At 41.5% G+C, this 21492-nt stretch overlaps 1 protein-coding gene across 5 annotated transcripts in view; it reads right to left on the bottom strand.

Annotated features, from left to right (window-relative positions):
* Window positions 1-21492, bottom strand: part of CNTN5 (contactin 5) — a 1021024-nt gene that overhangs the window by 394709 nt on the left and 604823 nt on the right. For 4 of the 5 annotated variants that reach the window (XM_030560071.1, XM_030560062.1, XM_030560077.1 and 1 more), the window contains one exon: window positions 1097-1315. The exons of the other annotated variant lie outside the window; for it this stretch is intronic. In XM_030560071.1, coding sequence (XP_030415931.1) covers window positions 1097-1315 — 219 coding nt within the window. The remainder of the gene's footprint in view (window positions 1-1096; window positions 1316-21492) is intronic. 5 annotated transcript variants of the gene reach the window in all.

Below are 21492 nucleotides of genomic sequence, written 5' to 3'. Positions count from 1 at the left end.
GGGACTCAGTTCATCTGTATTCCTAGGTAGGGCTAACATAGGCCCCAAATCAGAAAAATTTATGCTTAAGTCATCCTTCTTCATAAACACTCTTAAGCATAACATGCCACATTTAAGTACATGCTAAAGTACCTTTCTGAAAAGGCTACTGTAATCATCCTGGTATTAAGTATCAGAGGGTAGCCGTGTTAGTCTGGATCTGTAAAAGCAGCAAAGAATCCTGGGGCACCTTATAGACTAAGTGGGTATTCACCCACAAAAGCTCATGCTCCAAAACGTCTGTTAGTCTATAAGGTGCCACAGGATTCCATCCTGGTATTATTATTATTGGTCTATACTGTTTGTGATTCTTCCCTTTGTCATTTCCTTGGTTCACTAAATTTAAATAATCTTGCCTTTTTTGTTGAGATAGGGATAGCTTGGGGGAAAGAATATTGTAATTTGTAAATTCTGTTAACACTCTCTTAAGGCTCACCCTAAAGAAAACAAGATGATAAAGAGAAAACAAATGTGATTTGAATAATAGGAAATATTTATTGTAACTGAGAATTTCTTCATCTAAAAAAGTGACACCACATTGTATTCTGTGTGTCAGAGGATTATAGACTATATTAGATTTGAAAAAAAAAAGTTTCATAAGAAGCACTGTGCAGCTTTAATCCACATAACTGTCATTTGGGAGTCAATACGAAAAATACGAGAGCAACTTGGGAAAAACCCATAAAAGGTGGATTGAAATTTCATTGCAGTGCCTTTCAAATGCATAGACATTAGTTGAGTAGATCAAATTGGATTGTACTGCAATTTTATTCCACTTCTAGTTTCCCATTCTTACATTGCAAAGGCTGCAATAATAAAATAAAATCCCTTTAGGGACCTGTAGGAGAGAATGTTTAAACTGCTGACTTTAAGGTTAATTTAAGGACTCTAAAAAGAAGGAAGCTCATTTTTACTGCGTGATGTTTACTGGAATTCAGTGTTACCAATGTGAGATACTGAAGCACCCTGATAAAACGGTACCAGTTTTGAAAAAAAATGTCAAAGCCACATATATACATTGTCTCTTCAAAGATTCAGAGGGGAGAACTAGACTTACCATCATGTCTGAAGGCCTCTGAGAAGTGATAGAGGTTTGTTGGTGAGCGATAGTGTTGTGCTGTTCCTCTCCAGCCTGGTGAAGATATGCTTCCTAATGAAGGGCTGCTTAATCGTGGCCTGTTCTTTGAATTAAAGAGTGCTGAAGATGAACTGGCAGATTTAATTCTTAGGATAGCAGCATATGATGTTGGGAGGCCTGGAACAGCTGCTGAATATTCTGTAAAAGAAGTAGTGAGTTCAGAGTAGGAGATAAAAGAGATAAGAGGAATACGAGAAAAGAAGATGCTCTTTTTGCCTAAAAAAATATTTTAGCCAGGAAGTGCAAAAGTGAAAACAAAAGAAAAGGAGGGGAAATCTTTAAAGGAAATCAATAAACAGCAGAGTTTTGTCCCCTAAAAGGGAGAAGTTCCTGACTCCATGAAGTCCACCAGGGATCTTGTTATTACTATCAATTTTAGGTGGAAGGCACTTGGATACTATGGTGATGGGTGGCAGTATAAAACCACAAGATAGCTGGAAAGAGAAGTCCACCTGGAGTGATATCAGACTTCATAAATCTGTGGTGACAACTATTAATTAGCTCACTGTGATGCCCTTCTCATTGCCTTCTTCACCAAGCCCCTATAGTCTCTCCTTGTTTACCCTCGCTTCTTAAGGCTCACTTTTTAGAAGTAGCTCAAAAATATTGACCTAGGTGAAACACCTTCCTGTAGAGAAACTGTCCTTAATTGTGTCTTATACAATGCCAAACATTAGAAGTAAACTTCTTTAAAATAATGCTGAGATTAAAATGATATTTAAAAAAACCTATTCTGCAGCAACTCAGCAGGGAGAACTCCCATTTAAATCAATAGAAGTCCTCCACATGCAACAGTTGGGGAGAATCAACATGTTATGTTATGCAGAAGTTCCCAGATTGGATATCAAAGGAGCATGTGTAAAGAAAGGCATTCCTTCGTGGGGAAAAGGTGAGAGTATGGCAGGAAAAAAAAAAGGTCACTATTGTATTACTATAGTGCTGGTAAAATAGATAGTTTGTTTCACACCTTGTGTGAACATCCTTCAGAGGATGAAAAATTCAAATCTCAGATTGCGCTTTACTGAAAGAGTCATATGACAAGCCTTTCAGTTAAGATGTAACTGAAAAATTCTCTAAAATTTGTCTCATATTCCACTCTGCTGAGCTTTTGAACCCTTGGAAAGATCCTTTATACGTAAGTAATTGTTATGGTTACATTGTACTTTGATTTAAAACGATAAAAATGTGCATTGTGTTTTATATTTACACAATATATGACAGTGAACTCAGATGCTTGCAGTTTTTGAAGACAGGGACTATGCCTTATCAGTACAATGCCTGATCAGTAAAGTGTCCATGAGGAAGTGTTAAAAGATCCCTGCTATGTTGCTGTTACTTTAGAGGAAAATGCCTGACAAAAGCCAGATCAAGATATCTGAAAATAGCCATTTCCTCCCAGGCAAACTGCTCAAGAGACTTCAAAGAGTCTTAGAGTCCCTTTTAAAACTGAAATTTAAAACACAAATTTTGGCATGTATATATGTAAGGTAATTTGGAAGAGCATATGTAAGAAGAATTCTGCCTTAAGGTGATTTCTCATTTTGGTCTCAGAAGCCATCTACTTCTGTAACAATATCATGCCTGACCCATTAAGGGGAGGGGAGGGAATAGAACTACTCCATGATACATTAAACCTGAAATGAAGAATGGAATACTGCTTATAGGACTTCATGTAATGTTACCACTGGCATACTAATAGAAATACAATCTGGTTTTCTTTACAATTAAATATATTTCATTGTCTCTTGATATATTCCTTAACATATTCTAACAAGATCTACAGTGTCACAAAAGGTTTAGATGGTAGATTGTTGAAAATGGGAAACTGCTTTCAACCTTAATTATGGAGCGGCTGACACTGGTTCACAATTATAGCAACTACTGATGCTGTTAGTTTTAGTTTCCAAAGGGTTAATGATTTTAGGCTATACTAAGAGATACATTTCAAGGATAGTCTTCGCTGAGCCTTTGTTCCATATTTCTACCTGGAACCAATCTCTCTGAAATTTCACATCATACTTCTTCCCATGGTAGAATTTTCTTAGGAAATTTGAGGAGAATAAGCTTTAAAGTTACATGACAAAATCCTGCCTCATCAAAATCACTCAGTGAGGGCAAGATTTTACTTTTTTGGTTTATCACTTCTCCTAAAATAGATTGGCCTAAAAATAATTGTGTGTTGTTGGCCTGCCTGAGTGGAAGCAATTTCATTCATATATTTTTGGTGGGATAAACTAGTAAAATAGGTTGTGGGGAAAATTTCAGAAATGATATTTATAGCATAAAGGATTTGTGATGGGATGTGCATATTCTATACTAATAGAGGAAAGGAAGGGGTTCACTAAGGGTTAATTAGAACATGAATATGAAGAGGAGGATGTTCTCTCTCTCACCAACCCCCACTTCTCCTCCCAGCTCAAGAAGGAAACAGGATCTGGAATCTAGACTCTGACTAGAAATAAAGAAGCTGAAAAACTGACCAGCTTGTTACACAGATCTTAACTCTAATGGTAGGTCCAGACTACCCGCCGTATCAGCGGGTAGCGATCGATTTTTCGGGGATCGATATATTGCGCAATATATCGATCCTCGAACGCGCTCCCGTTGACTCCAGACCTCCACTGGAGCGAGCGGCGGTAGCGGAGTAGACACGGGGAGCCGTGGACGTCGATCCCGCGTGGTGAGGACCCGAGGTAAATTGATCCAAGATACTTCGATTTCAGCTATGCTATTCACGTAGCTGAAGTTGCATATCTTAGATCGTTACACCCCCCAGTGTAGACCAAACTTAAGTTAAGGTGACACCGAGGGCCAGTTTCTGCAGCCCTTTCAATAGGGATTGCAGAAATATGCTTCACTTAAAAGTACATTTAAATTCATTTTTAAAACAAAGAAGAAAAGGATATAATAATAAACAAATTGCTTGAGGATACGGATTAACAATAAAGCTTGCAGTTGGCTACCCTTTTCCCATGGTCCAAATATCATATGGCTCAGGACTATGTTATAATCTTGCTTGTTCTAATGCTCTGTATGTAAAGGTCAGCCAGGGCAAAGTGGCTGTTAAAACAGAGACCAGAGGTGTGCATTTAGTTAGAGCTCAGTTCTTCACTCTCCCACCCATTTTGCCTTTTCTCTAAATTAAAATGACTTACTCACATGTGAGCAAACAAAAAATCACAGCAATTCTCACTTTTCAGGTAAAGAAGCTTTCTTGCCTAGTAAAACAAAACCCCAATAAATCTCATCTGACCTCCTGGACTGTTTTAAAGGCTGAAAGATTTTGACCCATCTTCAGTGAGATCAAAGGTTGCCAGAGGCATTAAATAGGCAAATCCCAAACCTTTATAATCAGCTTTTGTTAAAGAAAAATATGGATCTACCAGAGGATCAGACACCTTAGTACAACCTATACACCTTAATGAGCTTTCCAAAACAAATTAGATATTTGATTGCAATCAGAGCTAGCCTATGTCTGTTGTGACAAAGTTCCTCCTCTACCTTCGTGGGTCCTGCGCTTATTGGCAGATTTGCTCACCTCAGTGATCTTCCCCACAGTCTGCGTCAACTCCTCCTGTGTCTGGATCAGGAGTTGGGAGGTTTGGGGGGAACCCGGGCCCACCCTCTACTCCGGGTTCCAGCCCAGGGCCCTATGGATTTGCAGCTGTCTATAGTGCCTCGTGTAACAGCTGTGTGACAGCTACACCTCCCTGGGCTACTTCCCCAAGGCCTCCTCCAAACACCTTCTTTATCCTCACCACAGGACCTTCCTCCTAGTGTCTGATAATGCTTGTACTCCTTAGTCCTCCAGCAGCACACCCTCTCAGTCTCAGCTCCTTGTGTCTCTTGCTCCCAGCTCCTCACACACACTTCCTCTCCTCTGGCTCCTCCCCATCTGACTGGAAAGAGCTCCTTTTAAAACCCAGGTGCCCTGATTAGCCTGCCTTGATTGGCTGCAGGTGTTCTAATCAGCCTGTTTGCCTTAATTGGTTCTAGCAAGTTCCTGACTACTCTAGTGCAGACCCTGCTCTGGTCACTCAGGGAACAGAAAACTACTCACCCAGTGACCAGTATATTTGCCCTCTACCAGACTCCTGCACCCCACTGGTCTGGGTCTGTCACACTATGCAGACTATCACTGGAATTAGAAATTGAAGACTAAAAACCTCTTAGGCCATGTAGTCCATTCTCTTTGTCAACAGAGGATTGTTCCCTACAGCATATTTGAGTACTTTGTTTGTTGTAGTTTGAAAAGACTCAAATGATGAGACTTTACCACTTTCCTTGGACGACTATTGAACAGTTTATCAACTCTTCACTAGAAAGTTTTACCTGAGGTTCATTGTAAATTTTCCTTTATCCACTTTCATCTTAACACTAAGTTATGCAGTTAGTCTCTCTTCTTGTTTCCCATGTTAATTTTCCAAATTAATTTCACTGTTACTTACCAAGGTCAAAAAGTTAAAACTTTGGTGATGATGGTTAGTAGATAAATTAATGTTTAAATGCCCAAGTGGCCTGATTTTTGAGGTAATAAGTACCCATTAACTTCAGCTGGAATTGTGGGTGTTTAGGTCCTTTGACATCCGGACTAAAACCAACATTTTCAATGTGGCCACAAAATTGGGCATCTCAATTTTTGGATGCCAAGCACAACTCATCCTGACAGTCTGATTTTCAGAAATATGGAGAACTCCAGTTGAAGTCAGAGAGAGATCCAGGTGTGCTGCACAACTGAAAATCAGTCTTCATGCTGGGAACACAAAATAAATGGCCAATTTTTAAGTTTTAGACCTAAGTGACTTTTTCCCAAGGCTATGGAACATGTGGCTGAACTTGGAACAGAACACAGGTTTCTGACTCCTAGTCTTGCTCTTTAAACCCTAGGTCAGATAATAAAGTGTCCTGTTTTACAACCTAAGAAAGTCAGTCAAAATGGACACAACTGCTTTAAAACAATTCATGAGTTAGCTACATTATATTTTAATCAACTGCTTAAGTGTTGCCAAATATCATAGTTAGGGCAAAACAAAAAATGAGACAGAACCACGTCTTCAGATCTGTACAAACCCAAAATCTGCAGGTGTTTGGATCTGAATCAAGACTTGCTGGCACAGGCACGTCTCCAAGAAAAATGGAACTCTACTGCTGTCTTGTGTACTATATACATATCCTACTGAAGGGCTATTGAAAAGAATAGTGTCATGATGCAAGGTAGTCATCTGCACCAGGAAATTGAATTCAACAACCCTGAACTGCAAACAAGTTTTGACAATTTCTTGTGTTACTGAAATTGTATTTTCAGATGGATTGCTAAAACAGATTTGTTCTGGGTTTCCTCCAAGCCAGGATAATTTAGCCATTTTTATAGTCTTACTTTAAGAGAAAAGAACATTTTACAAATATTAAAGACATTATATACTTGAATGAGAAACAATCAATTGTAACTCCAGAGTTAAAAACAAACAAAACCAGCTCAAACGGCACAAATCAAAGGAGCTGTGGCTAGGAAAGGACAAAAGGTTTTGTGTATATTAATGTACTGACAAAAGAGTCATGCTACACCATGGTGACGAGATCCTCCACTAATGTCAGCATAAAGCAATCTGGTTTCTTAACTTTTGAGGTGTATTTGCTAAGTGTCCTCTGTTTGATAGGGATTACTGTTAGTGTGCAAATTTTATCTTATCTTATCATGCTTGTGAGGCTGCTGTGTCCCAGTGCAACAGCTCTTGTAAAGCATATTTAGAAATGATTAATAAATTATACATAAGGAAACGTTTGTTTTGTTTACTAAAAGCCTGTACTCTGTGCTCATCATTGTCAACAGAGCAGAAATCAGCCTTACCTGAAAGCAAAACCCATTTCCAAACCCAGGCACTTCCCTCCAGGGATTTAGACTGCTAAATTGTCTATTTGCGGTAGCTTAATTAGAACACACTTTTCATTGGTGCTTTTAAACAAATTTATTTCTCTAATTTGGTGTGGATTAGATTACTGTACTGTGAGAGCTGATTTTTTCTTTTCAGTACTAAAGTACATGGTTTGCATTGTGATATTTTAGATGTTGCCCTCCAAACCAGTTTCCAGCTCTGCCACCAACTTCTTTTGTTACCTCTAGCAAGCCACTCAGGATAAACATTTCAAGTGCCTAAGAGACTTAACAAATACCATTTTCAAAAAATGAAGTAAGCACCTAAATCCTATTGAATTTCAATAAGATTGTCACAAATGACTTGAAATTTGAACTTTTAGGCTTTTGAAAATTGTATTCAATATATTCACAGTCAGTTCACTATCCACAAAATGGAAGTAATCTGTTTTGTCAATTTATACTGTCACAATCTGGAGCAGGCATGGTCTTCTAATATGGGCCTGTGCAGTGCCTAGCATATTGAAATCCTAAACTTAGTACGATATCAGGGCTACTGTAATACAACTTCAAAAGTCCTGAAATATTTCCAGGACTCACATTGGTAATTTTTTAAAATTCATTTGCATTTTATTTTATGGAAATGCATTACATATACAGCATATTTTTATTTTTAATGCAGAATTTAGTTCATAATTGGTTCGTGAAGGCTGGTATGCCCACTATGATAAGCATCTTTACTTTCTTAAACTATATTGTGTTTAAAATATGTAATCCTAATAAAATATGTATTCCTGTCTAAATCTTTGGTAATCACAGCTCATCATCATCATCATGGGCATATGTGCAATGTGCCCCGCCTCTGAATGGTGTCATCATCAGCAAGGTGAAGAGTCAGTAGACAGCCATCAAAATAAGTCAGTGGGCACCTAACAGTGATACGCGACATAGTCTGAAGTTGACCACAGCTGCACTGTGGGTCATTAAAAAAAAAAAGTTAAGAGATTGGCTGCAGTTTCCCCTGTCCTGTTCGAAACTAGTTCAGAGATGACCGAAGGTGCCTTGGCAGATCAAAAACTGGTGGACAGATGGTTGGGTCAGTGATGAGAGAGTGATTAATGACTGTCATCACTGACCACTCATTATGCCAAGCAAATTCCACCAAGACATCCTGTGGTGCCATAAATGACAATAAAGAGTGTCTAAAAAAGACAGGAGAGCTGGTGGGTGGTTGAAGAGGTCTGCATACAATAGCGGGTTGCTATTCTCATGGATCTTAGCTAGCAGTGTGACAGGGGCCTTTTTGCCGTGAACATGGAGTGGTGCTATGTTGCTTAGTATTGGTAGCCATGGCAAAAGAATTGCCTGGAAAATCCAAGCAGCAATACACCTAGCTTTGATATGCTTTACATTGACCAGCCTCATGTGCAATGAGTGACACCAGATAGGAGCACAATATTTTGCTGTTGAATAGCAGAGGGCAAGGGCTGATGATCTAAGGATCTGGGAGCTCGCTCCTCAGGTTGCGCAGGCCAATTTTCTGAGCAGGTTTTTCCGAGTGCTGACTTTGGCTGCCATCTTCCTCAGGTCATTGCTGTATGTTAGGCCTGGTCCACACTACGCAGTTAAACCAATTTTAACAGCGTTAAATCGATTTAATGCTGTACTCGTCCACACTACAATGCACTTTATATCGATTTAAAGGGCTCTTTAAATCGATTTCTGTACTCCCCAACGAGAGAAGTAACGCTAAAATCGATATTAACATATCGATTTAGGGTTAGTGTGGCCGCAAATCGAAGTTATTGGCCTCTGGGTGGTATCCCACAGTGCACCACTGGCCGCTCTGGACAGGTATCTGAACTCTAATGCACTGGCCAGGTATACAGTAAAAGCCCTGTGAACTTTTGAATTGCATTTCCTGTTTGGCCAGCGTGGAGCTCTCATCACCACAGGTGACCACGCAGAGCTCATCAGCACAGGTAACAATGCAGTCTCCTGAGAATAGAAAAAGAGCACCAGCATGGACCGCACGAGAGATACTGGATGTTATTGCTATATGAGGAGAGGGTTCAGTGCTAACAGAACTCCGTTGCAAAAGAAGGAATGAAAAAACTTTTGAAAAAATTTCCAAGACCATGATGGAGAGAGGCCACAGCAGGGACTTAGTGCAGTGCAGAGCGAAAGTGAAGGAGCTCAGAAAGTGAAGGAGCTCAGAAAACCAAAGCAGCAAATGGAAGATCAGGGTCAGGGCCAAAAACATGCCGCTTCTACGCTGAGCTGCATGCAATTTTAGGGGGCTGTGCCACCACTACCCCCCCCTTGTCCGTGGATTCCGAGGTGGGGGTTATAATCTCAACCATGGATGAAGATTCAGCGGTGGGGGAAGATGAGGAGGAGGAGGAGGAGGAGGAAGAGCTTGCAGAGAGCACACAGCACTCCATTCTCCCCAACAGCCAGGAGCTTCTTGTGACCCAGATGGAATTATCCTCCCAGCCTTCCTAAGCCACTAGCCCAGACAGTGAAGCCATGGAAGCGACCTCTGGTGAGTGTACCTTTGTAAATATAAAACATGTTTTAAAAGCAAGTGTTTTTTAATGATTGATTTGCCATGAGGGCTTGGGATGCATTCGCAGCCAGTAAAGTTACTGGAAAAGTTTGTTAACATGTCTGGGGATGGAGCGGAAATCCTCCAGAGACATCTCCATGAAGCGCTCCTGGAGGTACTCCAAAAGCCTTTGCAGAAGGTGTCTGGGCAAGGCAGCCTTGTTCTGTCCACCATGGTAGGACACTTTACCACGCCATGCATGTAGCAAGTAATTGGGTATCATTGCATGACAAAGCATAGCTGCGTATGGTCCCGGTGATTGTTGGCATTCGAGAAACATCTGTTCTTTATCTCGCTCTGTTATCCTCAGCAGAGTGATATCGTTCACAGTAACCTGGTTGAAATTAAGGAATTTAAGCAAGGGGACAGAGAGATGGCCATTTTCCTACTGGCTGTCGCTTAAAAGAAAGCCTTCCTTGCACGTAGCAAAGCAGGGGGAGGGGAGGAAGGATAGCGCTGAGCTTTTTAGCGTTTGGCCAGCAGGAATCTTCCCAGCTACCAGCCACGCGGTGGCGGGGGGAGAAAGTGGGGTGATTAGCAGTAATCTTCCATGATACCAGCCATGCGGTGGGGGGAGGGGTAAAGCAATTCTAGAGAATTGGATTGGGGAGGGGAGGGGTTGGCGTCTGCTGCTCCTTGTTAACAGGAAAGCAGCAGCAAAGGGAACTGTGTATATGAAGGCTGGAGAAGCTGTGCCTTACCATGACTGCACGGAAGCTGAATTGTGATGCCCAGACCTGCATCTGTGAGATCTGTAACACCAGAGCCGCAGGCACTCAAAAGTTTCCAAATGCAACCTTGTAGTGGAATCACATGTGCTATGTAAGGTGAATAGTGTTGTTCACTGTGAAAGAGTATAACCATTGTTCTGTAAAACGTATCTTTTTAAATCCTTCTCTCCCTATTTTCCCTCCCTCATGCAGCTGCACATTTTTCAAGCCTCCCTACTCCATCCTGAAGGCTAGCTCAGATAAGGCGGAGGAAGAAGAGGACATGAGATGAAATGTTCTCTGAAATCATGGAATTAACCCGCAATGAAAGAGCTCATCTGAGGGAGTGGAAGGACGTGGTAGCAAAGTACAGGAAAGATGCCAGTGAACGTGAGGACAGGAGGGACCAACGTGTGGATAGGAGAGACGCTCGAGAGGAGAGGTGGTGGCAGGAAGATCAGCGGTGGCGGGATGCAACACTGGAGCTGCTGCGTGATCAAACTGACATCCTCCGACATCTGGTGGATCTTCAGGAGGAGCAGCGAGGTTACAGAGTGCCGCTGCAGCCCATGTTTAACCACCCACAGTACTCACCCTGTTCCATGTCTTCCTCACCCAGATGTGTAAGAACGCGTGGGGGAAGGCTTTGTGCACCAGCCCACTCCACCCCCGTGAACAGTCCAACCAAAAGGCTGTCATTACATTGAAATGTGCTTAATCGCCTTTTCCTTCCCTCCTATCCTCCTCCCAAACCACTCCCAGGATACCTTGTTAATTCTCTTCCTCTTTTTATAATTACATGCTTTTTAAATGAAGGGGGAGTGTGGGTTGCTTACAGGGAAAGACTTTTAATAAAGGATACATGCTTTTTAAATGATAGTAACTTTATTTCCTTAACCAAGCTGTAATTGAAGGGGGAGGATGGGTTGCTTACAGGAGAAGTCAATAAAGGGGGAAGAGGTTCATGAAGGGGAAACAAACACAGCAGTCACACCGTACCCTGGCCCGTGATGAAACTCGTTTTCAAGGCTTCTCTGATGCACACCGCTTCCTGGTGAGCTCTTCTAATCGCCCTGGTGTCTGGCTGCGCGTAATCAGCAGTGAGGTGATTTGTCTCAGCCTCCCACCCCGCCATAAAGGTCTCCCCCTTACTTTCACAGAGATTGTGGAGCACACAGCAGGCAGCAATAACCAAGGGGACATTGGCTTGGCTGAGGTCTGAGCGAGTGAGTAATGTGCACCAGTGAGCCTTTAAATGGCCAAATGCACATTCTACCACCATCCTGCACTTGCTCAGCCTGTAGTTGAACAGCTCCTGACCACAGTCCAGGCTGCCTGTGTATGGCTTCATGAGCCATGGCATCAAGGGGTAGGCTGGGTCACCCAGGATAATGACAGGCATTTCAACATCCCCAACTGTTATTTTCTGGTCCAGGAAGTAAGTTCCTTGCTGCAGCCGTTTAAACAGAACAGTGCTTCTGAAGACGCGAGCATCATGAACCCTTCCTGGCCATCCCACGTGGATGTTGGTGAAACGTCCCTTGTGATCCACCAGTGCTTGCAGCACCATTGAAAAGTACCCCTTGCGGTTTATGTACTGGGTGCCCTGGTGCTCCGGTGCCAAGATAGGGATATAGGTTCCATCTATCACCCCCCCCCCCCACAGTTAGGGAATCGCATTGCAGCAAAGCCATCCACTATGACCTGCACGTTTCCCAGAGTCACAACCTTTCGTAGCAGCAGCTTAATGATTGCTTTGGCTACTTGCAACACAGCAGCCCCCACAGTAGATTTTCCCACTCCAAATTGATTCCAGACTGACCGGTAGGTGTCTGGCGTTGCAAGCTTCCAGAGGGCTATTGCCACTCGCTTCTCCACTGTGAGGGCTGCTCTCATCTTGGTATTATGGCGTTTCAGGGCAGGGGAAAGCAAGTCACAAAGTTCAAAGAAAATGCTCTTACGCATGCGAAAATTTCGCAGCCACTGCGAATTGTCCCACATCTGCAAAACTATGCAGTCCCACCAGTCTGTGCTTGTTTCCCGGGCCCAAAATCAGTGTTCAATGGGTAGAATCTCCCCCATTACCAGCAGGAGCTCCAAAGCGCAGGGGCCTGCGGTTAGGGAGAATTCAGTGTCCATGTCCTCATCACTCTCGTCACCGCGCTGCCATAGCTGCCTCCTCCTCGCCTGCCTTTGCAGTTCATGGTTCACCATAGACTGCACGAGGTGTTTACAACATCCACGATTGCACTATTGATATGAGCAGGGTCCATGCTTGCTGTGCTATGGTGTTTGCTTTCAGTTCACCCAGGAAAAAAGGAGTGAAATGGTTGTCTGCTGCTTTCAGGAAGGGAGGGGTGAGGCTGTACCCAGAACCACCCACGACAATGATTTTTGCCCCATCAGGCACTAGGATCTCAACCCAGAATTCCAAGGGGCAGGGGAGATTGCGGGAACTATGGGATAGCTACGGAATAGCTACCCACAATGCAACCCTCCGGAAATCGATGCTAGCCTCGGACCATGGACGCACACCGCCGAATTAATGTGCCTAGTGTGGCCACGTGCAATCGACTTTATAATATCTGTTTTATAAAACCAGTTTATGTTAATTCAAAATTATCCTGTAGTGTAGATGTAGCCTTATAGTGACCTACCTAATGTCACACCGGGTAAACCAGCTTTGGATCATGCTGCAGACATTGACCATTGAGGAACACATTTAACTCATGGCTTGTGCTTGCATTATGTGGACAGAATACACCAGAAACTGTCTTAGAACAGCTGTGAACTTCATATCTTCATTCAAGACCGTGTCAATTTCTGAGAAGGACTGAGCTCGGTAGCTGCAGCAGATGTCATTGGCATAGATAAACTTATGTGAGAGTATAGGTGCAAGTCTTTGATGTACGCTTTGAACACTAATCAGTGAAAGAACTGATCCTTGAGGAAGGCCGTTAATCTAACACTTCCAAGAGCAATAGCAGTTGCACACGTACTCTAAATACCTGTTTTGCAGAAAGAGCTCTAGTACTTTGACCATTCATGTGAGGCAACCAGAGAGACTCATTATTTATTAGGATATGACTTGAAATATTCTTTAACTGTATTACGGAGAAACTGCATCTCCTCAGCAATAAGAAATGGAGAATGGGGGCAGCAGGGGGGCATGCCAGGTACTTACTAGCTGGAAGAGAGAAAGTTGTATCCTAATTCAGCAGCTGCTAATTCCAAAATGGCCATTATAGGGCTGTAATCACTTGGTTCCACTGAATTTGAAGGGCCAGCCCAAGAAAGGCATACTGGGAAAATATTCCTGTAAGAGGACAACACTGCACTAGGGAAAGTCAGAAGATGTTTGTGTCAATCACTATAAAATAATGCAATTACAGATAATGAAAACATGAAATGTGGCAGGAAAATGGGTTAATACATAGTTTAAAGTCTACACAATCTCAAACTGCTAGAGCTTGCGGGCGTGATATATCTGCCACCCTAGTCATTTCCCATACAAATTTTGGGTATGTATACTCACATACTCTCTCTCCATACACAAACATGTTAGACAAACATACATTAAACAAAACATTTAGGTTGCAAAATCAAATGCTTAAAAGAAATGCCTGAATTAAGGTAACCTGCACCACTTTATATCTGCTCCCTCGTGTATTTGCATTATGATATTCTCTTCAATTACATGATCAGACTGTTTTTTCCACAGGAGCCTTGCCTCTTTCAGTGGACAGGATGGACAGCGCTCACTGAATAAACAGCAATTCAATGTTTTGTTTCTTCCTCATTCCTCAATGTGGTTTATTTACTATACCTTATTCAGTCCCTGCTCTGAATATAGAATTAATATTCCCTTGGGCTTTCCTTATGGTGCTCATCATAGTATCTGATTGCTTCACAAACAATATGTTTTCACAACACCCTCTGAGAGGAATTACCCCATTTAACAGATGAGGAAGTGAGGCACAGAGAAAATATCCACAGATTTTCGGTACCTACTTTCAGATACCTAGGGCCTGATTTTTCAGAGCCGTCAGTATTTTATAGCATTTTATAGGTTCAAAGCACAGCTGCCTCTGACTTTACATGCAGCAGAGTACTCAGCACTTCTGCAAATTGGACCCAGGTGTCTCAAGTCAGGCAGCAAGAAAATAAGGAACACATATAGGGACCACCCGTGAAAAGTTTCATTTAAGTATCTTACCCAGCATCACATATAAACTCTGTAGCAGAGACAGGGATAGAATCAAGCTCTTCAGGGCAGCCTTCAACTGCCTTAACCATGAGATTTTCCTTTCTCTTGTTGACATTGTGTGTTGAGTAAGGCCATTTTGGTTCTCACTGCAGGACCTATCATGCCTGTATCTGCCCATTCCAAGCCCAGACATTAATTCTGGCCCTCAATGCCCCATATAGATGGGCAATACTCTAGCAAGTCTTTAGTGAGCATGTGTGAACAGCAGTTTTTCAAAGGCTGGTAACTTGTCCAAATGTAGGTGGCTTTTCATGGGTATAGCAAAAGGAACATCCCTGACTAAAAAAGCCATGCTCGTAACAAACTGATAATCCAGTGACGCCAGCCTCTTGCTTCCCGCACATGCTGCTGGTCACCCATTCATTGGTCAGATTTAGACGTAACTAGCCAAAGTGACACCACAGGCAATATAGACAAAGAAACTTTATTTTATTGGTCTGAAATCTCAGTTGCAATAGAAAATTAGAAAATCAAATTAGTTCTTGGTTATTTCATTTAAAGAGGCAAGAAATCACCTTAGTGTTATTTGGAAGGAGTAAGAATTGGTAGATTTTAAAGAGCTCATCATTTTTTAGTCTGTTGTTCAAACACTGAATTACATGTGTTTCACTGGGGGCAAAATCTGTAGGCAATAGAAAAGGAAAAAATGCTTCTTCTCCAAGATGACAAATAACATGCCTGAACAAGCTCCAGAGATACAGTGTAGCTGCACTAAACACAGAACCTAGATGATACTTTGTTAAATTTATGATTCAGGGATTGGATAGAAAGCTAGAACATATCTGAATACAGTTTCATTAGTGATATTCAATAAATTGTCAAAAAATACTCTAATCTACAACAGAATTTCAGTTTTTAGTCAAAACAGTAGAATGTGTCAACTCAAAGTTTGCTACACTATTATGTCTCCTGTATTGTCTACAATTTTAAATTTAACGACAATAATCTCAAGTAAATGATTTTGACTTTGTAGGTGGCTTTTTTTGTTTGTTTTTTTTAAGTGTCAGTAGGGCAATGGCTAAGACTCAATGACATTTATAAGATACCTAATTAAAATATAATGTATCTGATAATACTTGCAAATGTGACCTTCATTTGTATATTCCGGCTAGCTAGCATGTTGAGTAAAATGTCAATAAGAATCTAACCCATTTTTTTATTGTAACTTTTAATTACATTGTTCCAGTAGAAGAGTTCACTCTTCCATTGCTTGGGCTTATAAAAACCATGTAACTTCACTCTGCAAATGATGGATATTGGTACTGTAGTACCTGAGCTTTACAGAAAGTAATTTCTTTTCCACCTAGTTCAATGTGTATTCATGGCTTTCTTCTGTATATGTTTTTAGATTACTTGATGACATATAAGTCTGATTATTCCATAAATATCAGAGATTATTAAGAGAATCAGTTGATGTTGTGATCACTATGAGCAGCAATATGAGCTGATAATGTCCATCAGAGAGTTAGATTATCCTTCAGTTAAACCCAGACTCCACTTACCACATTTCCTCTACAGACTGAAATTTAACACCCCCCCACCCCCATAGCAGGAACTGGGAGGGGAGAAGAAGAAACTTGCAGTCTTTTAAGTTTGTAAGTTACATTGAACATTTATATATTGATTTATTTCTAATCAATCTAATTTTAAGAGTGCCATTCTAGGCCTTATACATATTTGTTGAAAATAAATATTACAGTAAATCCAGCAGCAACTCCACTACCAGAAGTAATCAACCACCATAAATCAAGCCAGACCCAAACCACACCCTCTCAAATATCAAATTTATATTGTACTGACTGCCCCCAGAAAAGGTCTGGGTAAATAGATAGACCATCACTGTATGGACTACACATTTTGACTTATGATGGGGTGTATCATCTCCACATGGCAGGGACAGTAACAAGCTAATGAATAGGGTAATAATCCCCCCTGAGCTGTGTCTGAAAGGCCAGTTTGCCACAGATGGGATAAATAAAACCCAGATAAAGGTTGAGAGATAGTGTGGAGGAGTGTTGCAGTACTGGGCAGCGAGAAACAGCCTAAAGAGCCCAATTTGCTGTCAGAAGGATTTGGGGAAGGTTGCCATTCAGTAGATGTCTGCAAAGGCCATCGGTAAGATGCAGCATGGGGAGGCAGCTGCACACTTAAGCGCACAGCCTTTGACTGCCTAACACAAGGCCCCTAGGCTGGGTGAGACACAGAGGAGAGTGGGGCCTGGGTCACCCTATCATCCCTGATGTTGAAGTGGAGAGAGACTGCTGATTCATGGTGGTGGTCCTATTTAAGGCTATTGGACTTTATTATGGCTCCTGTATTGATTTACTTTTGTTCCTTCTGTGATGAAGGAAGAGGGAGGTATTGGGGCTGACAACTGAGGACCCATCAGAGGGCCATCAGGATCTTAGGGTTTAATCACCTTAGAACCCCAAAAGTGGAGAGCCTCTGAACTGGAATAAAAAGTTAAACTGAGGCAAGCTTATCATCTACTTGTTCACAAGGGTGTTTACTGAAGGCCCAACTATAGAGCTTTTGTCTAAAACTGCAGCTGGGAATGAATTCCCAAGTTGAAAGGTCCTCACAAATAATGCCCTGCCATTCTCTAATCACAAATGTGATCATATGGGATGGCGAGACAGTCAACCTTTCAAGGAGTGCTGACTGGCATTTCTTTCCTCCTTGTGGGAAACTTAGACTTTGTAAAAAAAAAAAAAAACAAAAAAAAAAACAAACAACTAAAAACTCTCAACATTCTGGCTGAAAATTCAGTTGTCCTATAAGTATATTTTTAAGAATGCAGCCACTCTTATTTTCCATCAGAAAAAGTACTGATGGAACCTTTTCAGACAACTCTACTTTCATGTAGGCATGTCCCGTGTAATGAATGGCTTTATAATGCAAAACCAACTTTAACTTTCAATAGCTGCTAGAGACGTGAGGAAATATCATGAGTGGGGAAGAACAGGGCCAATAAAAAACTCTACATAAGAATATAAGAATGGCCATATTGGGTCAGTCCAAAGGTCCATCTAGCCCTGTATTCTGTTTTAAGGGGGGAGGGATAGCTCAGTGGTTTGAGCATTGGCCTGCTAAACCAAGGGTTGCAAGTTCAATCCTTGAGAGGGCCACTTGGGGAACTGGGGTAAAAATCTGGGGATTTGGTCCTGCTCTGAGCAGGGAGTTGGACTAGATGACCTCTTGAGGTCCCTTCCAACCCTGATATTCTATGATTCCAACAGTGGTCAGTACCAGGTGCCACAGAGGAAATGATCAGAACAGGTTATCAAGTGATCCATTCCCAGCTTCTGGCAAAAACAGAGGATAGGGACACTATCCCTACCCATCCTGGCTAATAGCCATTGATGGACCTTTCCTCTATGAACTTATCTAGTTATGTTTTGAAGTCTGTTATAGTCTTGGCCTTCACAACATCTTCTGAAAGTTACACAGGTTAACTATGTGTAGGGGGAGGGGATATTTCCTTTTGTTTGTTTCAAACCTGCTGCCTATTAATTTCATTTGATTGACTATATGTTATGAGAAAAACACATATACTTTCTCCAAAACAGTCATGATTTTATAGACCACTATCATAACCCCCCTTAGTCATCTCTTTTCCAAGCTGAAAAGTCCCAGTCTTATTAATTGCTCCTCATATGGAAGCCTTTCCATACCCCTACTAATTTTTGTTGCTCTTTTCTGAGCCTCTCTCAATTCCAATATATCTTTTTTGAGATAGGGCAACCACCTCTGCACACGGTATGAGATGTGTGCATACTATGGATTTATATAGAGGCAATATGATATTTTCTGTCTTCTTATCTATCCCTTTCTTAATGATTCCCAACATTGTTTGCTTTTTTGACTGCTGCTGAACACTGAGTGGATGTTTTCAGAGAACTATCCACAATGACTCCAAGATCTCTTTGAGTGGTAACAGCTAATTTAGACCCATCATTTTATATGTATAGCTGGGATTACATTTTCCAAAGTGCATTATTTTGCATTTATCAATATTGAATTTCACCTGCCATTTTGTTGCACAGCCATTCAGTTTTGAGAGATCCTTTTATAACTCTTCGCAGTCTGCCTTGGGCTTAAATATCTTGAGTAGTTTTGTATCATCTGTAAATGTTGCCACCTCACTGTTTACTCCTGTTTCCAGATCATTTATGAATATGTTGAATACAACTGGTCCCAATGCAGACCCCTGGGGGACAGCACTATTTACCTCTCTCCATTCTGAAAACTAACAATTTATTTCTACCCTTTGTTTCCTATCTTTTAGCCAGTTACCGATTCATGAGAAGACCTTCCCTCTTATCCCATGACAGCTTACTTTGCTTAAGAACCTTTGGTGAGGTACCTACTAGTTAGTACTCAGAGATTGCAACTAGTTAAGCTACATTTTTTCCTGGCTCTGTTTAGGGCTACAGATACAATCATATTCAGTTGGGGGAAAAAGGACAGCAAAATTGAAAAAGCCAGAATTATTCAGAACAGTCAGGATTATGAAAAGCATTATGGGGTTGCATGGATATAATTCCTCTTCTGTGTAAATAACCTTTCTGAAAAGTTTATCATGGCAGAGCTTAACTCCAGATAATACCAGCAAAGGTTAAGGTGTTACGTTCAATATTTGAGACATCATTTATTTTGGTTTAGTATTTTCTTAATGCATGTACCTGGTCTTAATGTTTTAAACACAACAAAAAACCTGTGTGCCAGATTCTTCATTGCCCTGAGTCTCTTTTATGCCAGCTCAGACAGGCATAAGTCCTCCTTGGGAAATACCATGGACATAAACCCTTATGCCAATGTGTAGAGACAGCCATGCTACCTCTCTGCTGTTTGTGCAGCAGGCCAAGGGGCTGAAAGGTGGAAGGAAGCCTGGCTGGAGTATGCCTATACCAATGTAAAGATTAACCATACCCTGAGAGGGAGATGAAGTTGAGGATAAAGTTCTGAACAAAAGAGAAAACTTTGAACCATCACTAGGACCAGATGGCATTCACCCAAGTGTTCTAAAGGAACTCAAATATAAAATTGCAGAACTACTAACTGTTGTATGTAACATATTTAAATCAGCTTCTGTCCCAGATGACTGAAGGATAGCTAATGCGATACCATTTTAAAAAAGAGGCTCCAGGGGCAATCCTGGCAATCACAGTCCTGTAAGCCTAACATCAGTACCAGGCAAATTGATTGAAACTACAGCAAAGAACAGAATTATCAGACACATAGATGAATACAATTTGTTGGGGAAGAGTCAACATGGTTTTTGTAAACCGAAATCATGCCTCATCAATTTAAGTTCTTTGAGGTGTCAACAAGCCTTTGACAAGATCCCTCATCAAAGGCTCTTAAGCAAAGTAAGCAGTCATGGGATAAGAGGGAAGGTCCTCACTGATTAGTAACTGGTTAAAAGACAGGAAACAAAGGGTAGGAATAGTCAGTTTTCACAGTGGAGAGTGGTAATTAGCAAGGTCTCCCAGTGACTGTACTTGGACTGGTGTTGCTCAACATATTCATAAGGGATCTGGGAAAAGGGGTAAACAGTGAGGTGACAAAATTTGCAGGTGATACAAATTACTCAAGAAAGTTAAGTCCAAAGCTGACTGTGAAGAGTTACAAAGGGACCTCACTAAACTGGGTGACCAGGCAACAAAATGGCAGATGAAATTCAATGTGGATAAATGCTATGTAATGCACACTGGAAAACATAAACCCAACTATATATACAAAATGATTGGATGTAAATTAGCACACAAGAAAGTTCTAGGAATCACTGGGATAATTCTCTGAACATATCTTTTGAGTGTTCAACAGCAATAAAAAAACTAACTATGTTAGGAATCATTAGGAAAGGGATAGATAGAACTTTTCATGCCACTATATAAAACTATCTATGCTATGCCCATCCCTTGAATGCTTCATGCACAAGAATTGGAACAGGTATATAGAGCAACAAAGTTTATTAAGGGTACAGAACAGCTTCCATATGAGAAGACATTAAAAAGACTGAGACTTTTCAGCTTAGAAAGAGTTAATTAAGAGGGGCTATGATAGCTGTCTACAAAAACATGAATGGTGTAAATAAAGTGAATAGTGTGACAAAGCTCTGTCCTTGTCTCTGTGGGTCCTGCGTTTCCTGATGGATTTCGCTAGCCTCAGAGACTCACTGTGACTCTCTCCTTAACCCTTCTCTCTCTAGAGACAAGGGTCACAGTCTACTGAGCCATTTTCATCATAAGCCAGCAAGGGAGGTGAGGAGAAGCTATCCTCCCTTGCACAGTCTCTGTCTCCCAGTCTCAGTGATTAATCGGGGGTAAAGGGAGGGGAGCCTAGGCCCACCCTCTACTCTAGGCTCCAGCCCAGGGACCCTAATAGTATCAGCTACAGTAGCTGACTTTTTAGGAACAGGACACATACAATTCCCTGGGCTACTTCCCCACAGCAGCCTCCACTTCCTCAAACTCCACTTCACCCTTACCTCAGAGCCTTCTTCCTTGTACCTAGTATGATGCATATAGCTCAGTCTCTCCAACAGCACAACTTCTCACAGCTCCTGACATGCACACCCACCTGACAAACTGGGAGGCTTTTTAAGTAGTTTCAGCCAGTCCCTGATTGACTTCAGGTGTCCCAATCAACCTAGCAATCTCCACTGCCTTCTGGAAAGATCTCAATTGGCCCCATGTGTCTTAATTGACCTGGAGCAGCTGCCATTTACTTATCCTGGTATCAGGGATTTGTTTAACCTGGGGCTAATATATCTATCTACCATTACTTTTCTATAACCATCTGGCCTTGCCCCATCACAATAGGGAAGTGTTATTTACTCCTTTATATAACACA

The sequence above is a fragment of the Gopherus evgoodei genome, chromosome 1, assembly GCF_007399415.2.
Source record: "Gopherus evgoodei ecotype Sinaloan lineage chromosome 1, rGopEvg1_v1.p, whole genome shotgun sequence".
NCBI lineage: Eukaryota > Metazoa > Chordata > Testudines > Testudinidae > Gopherus > Gopherus evgoodei.
The sequence above is the reverse complement of the archived record's forward strand: the minus strand, read 5'-3'. Positions and strand labels throughout refer to the sequence as shown.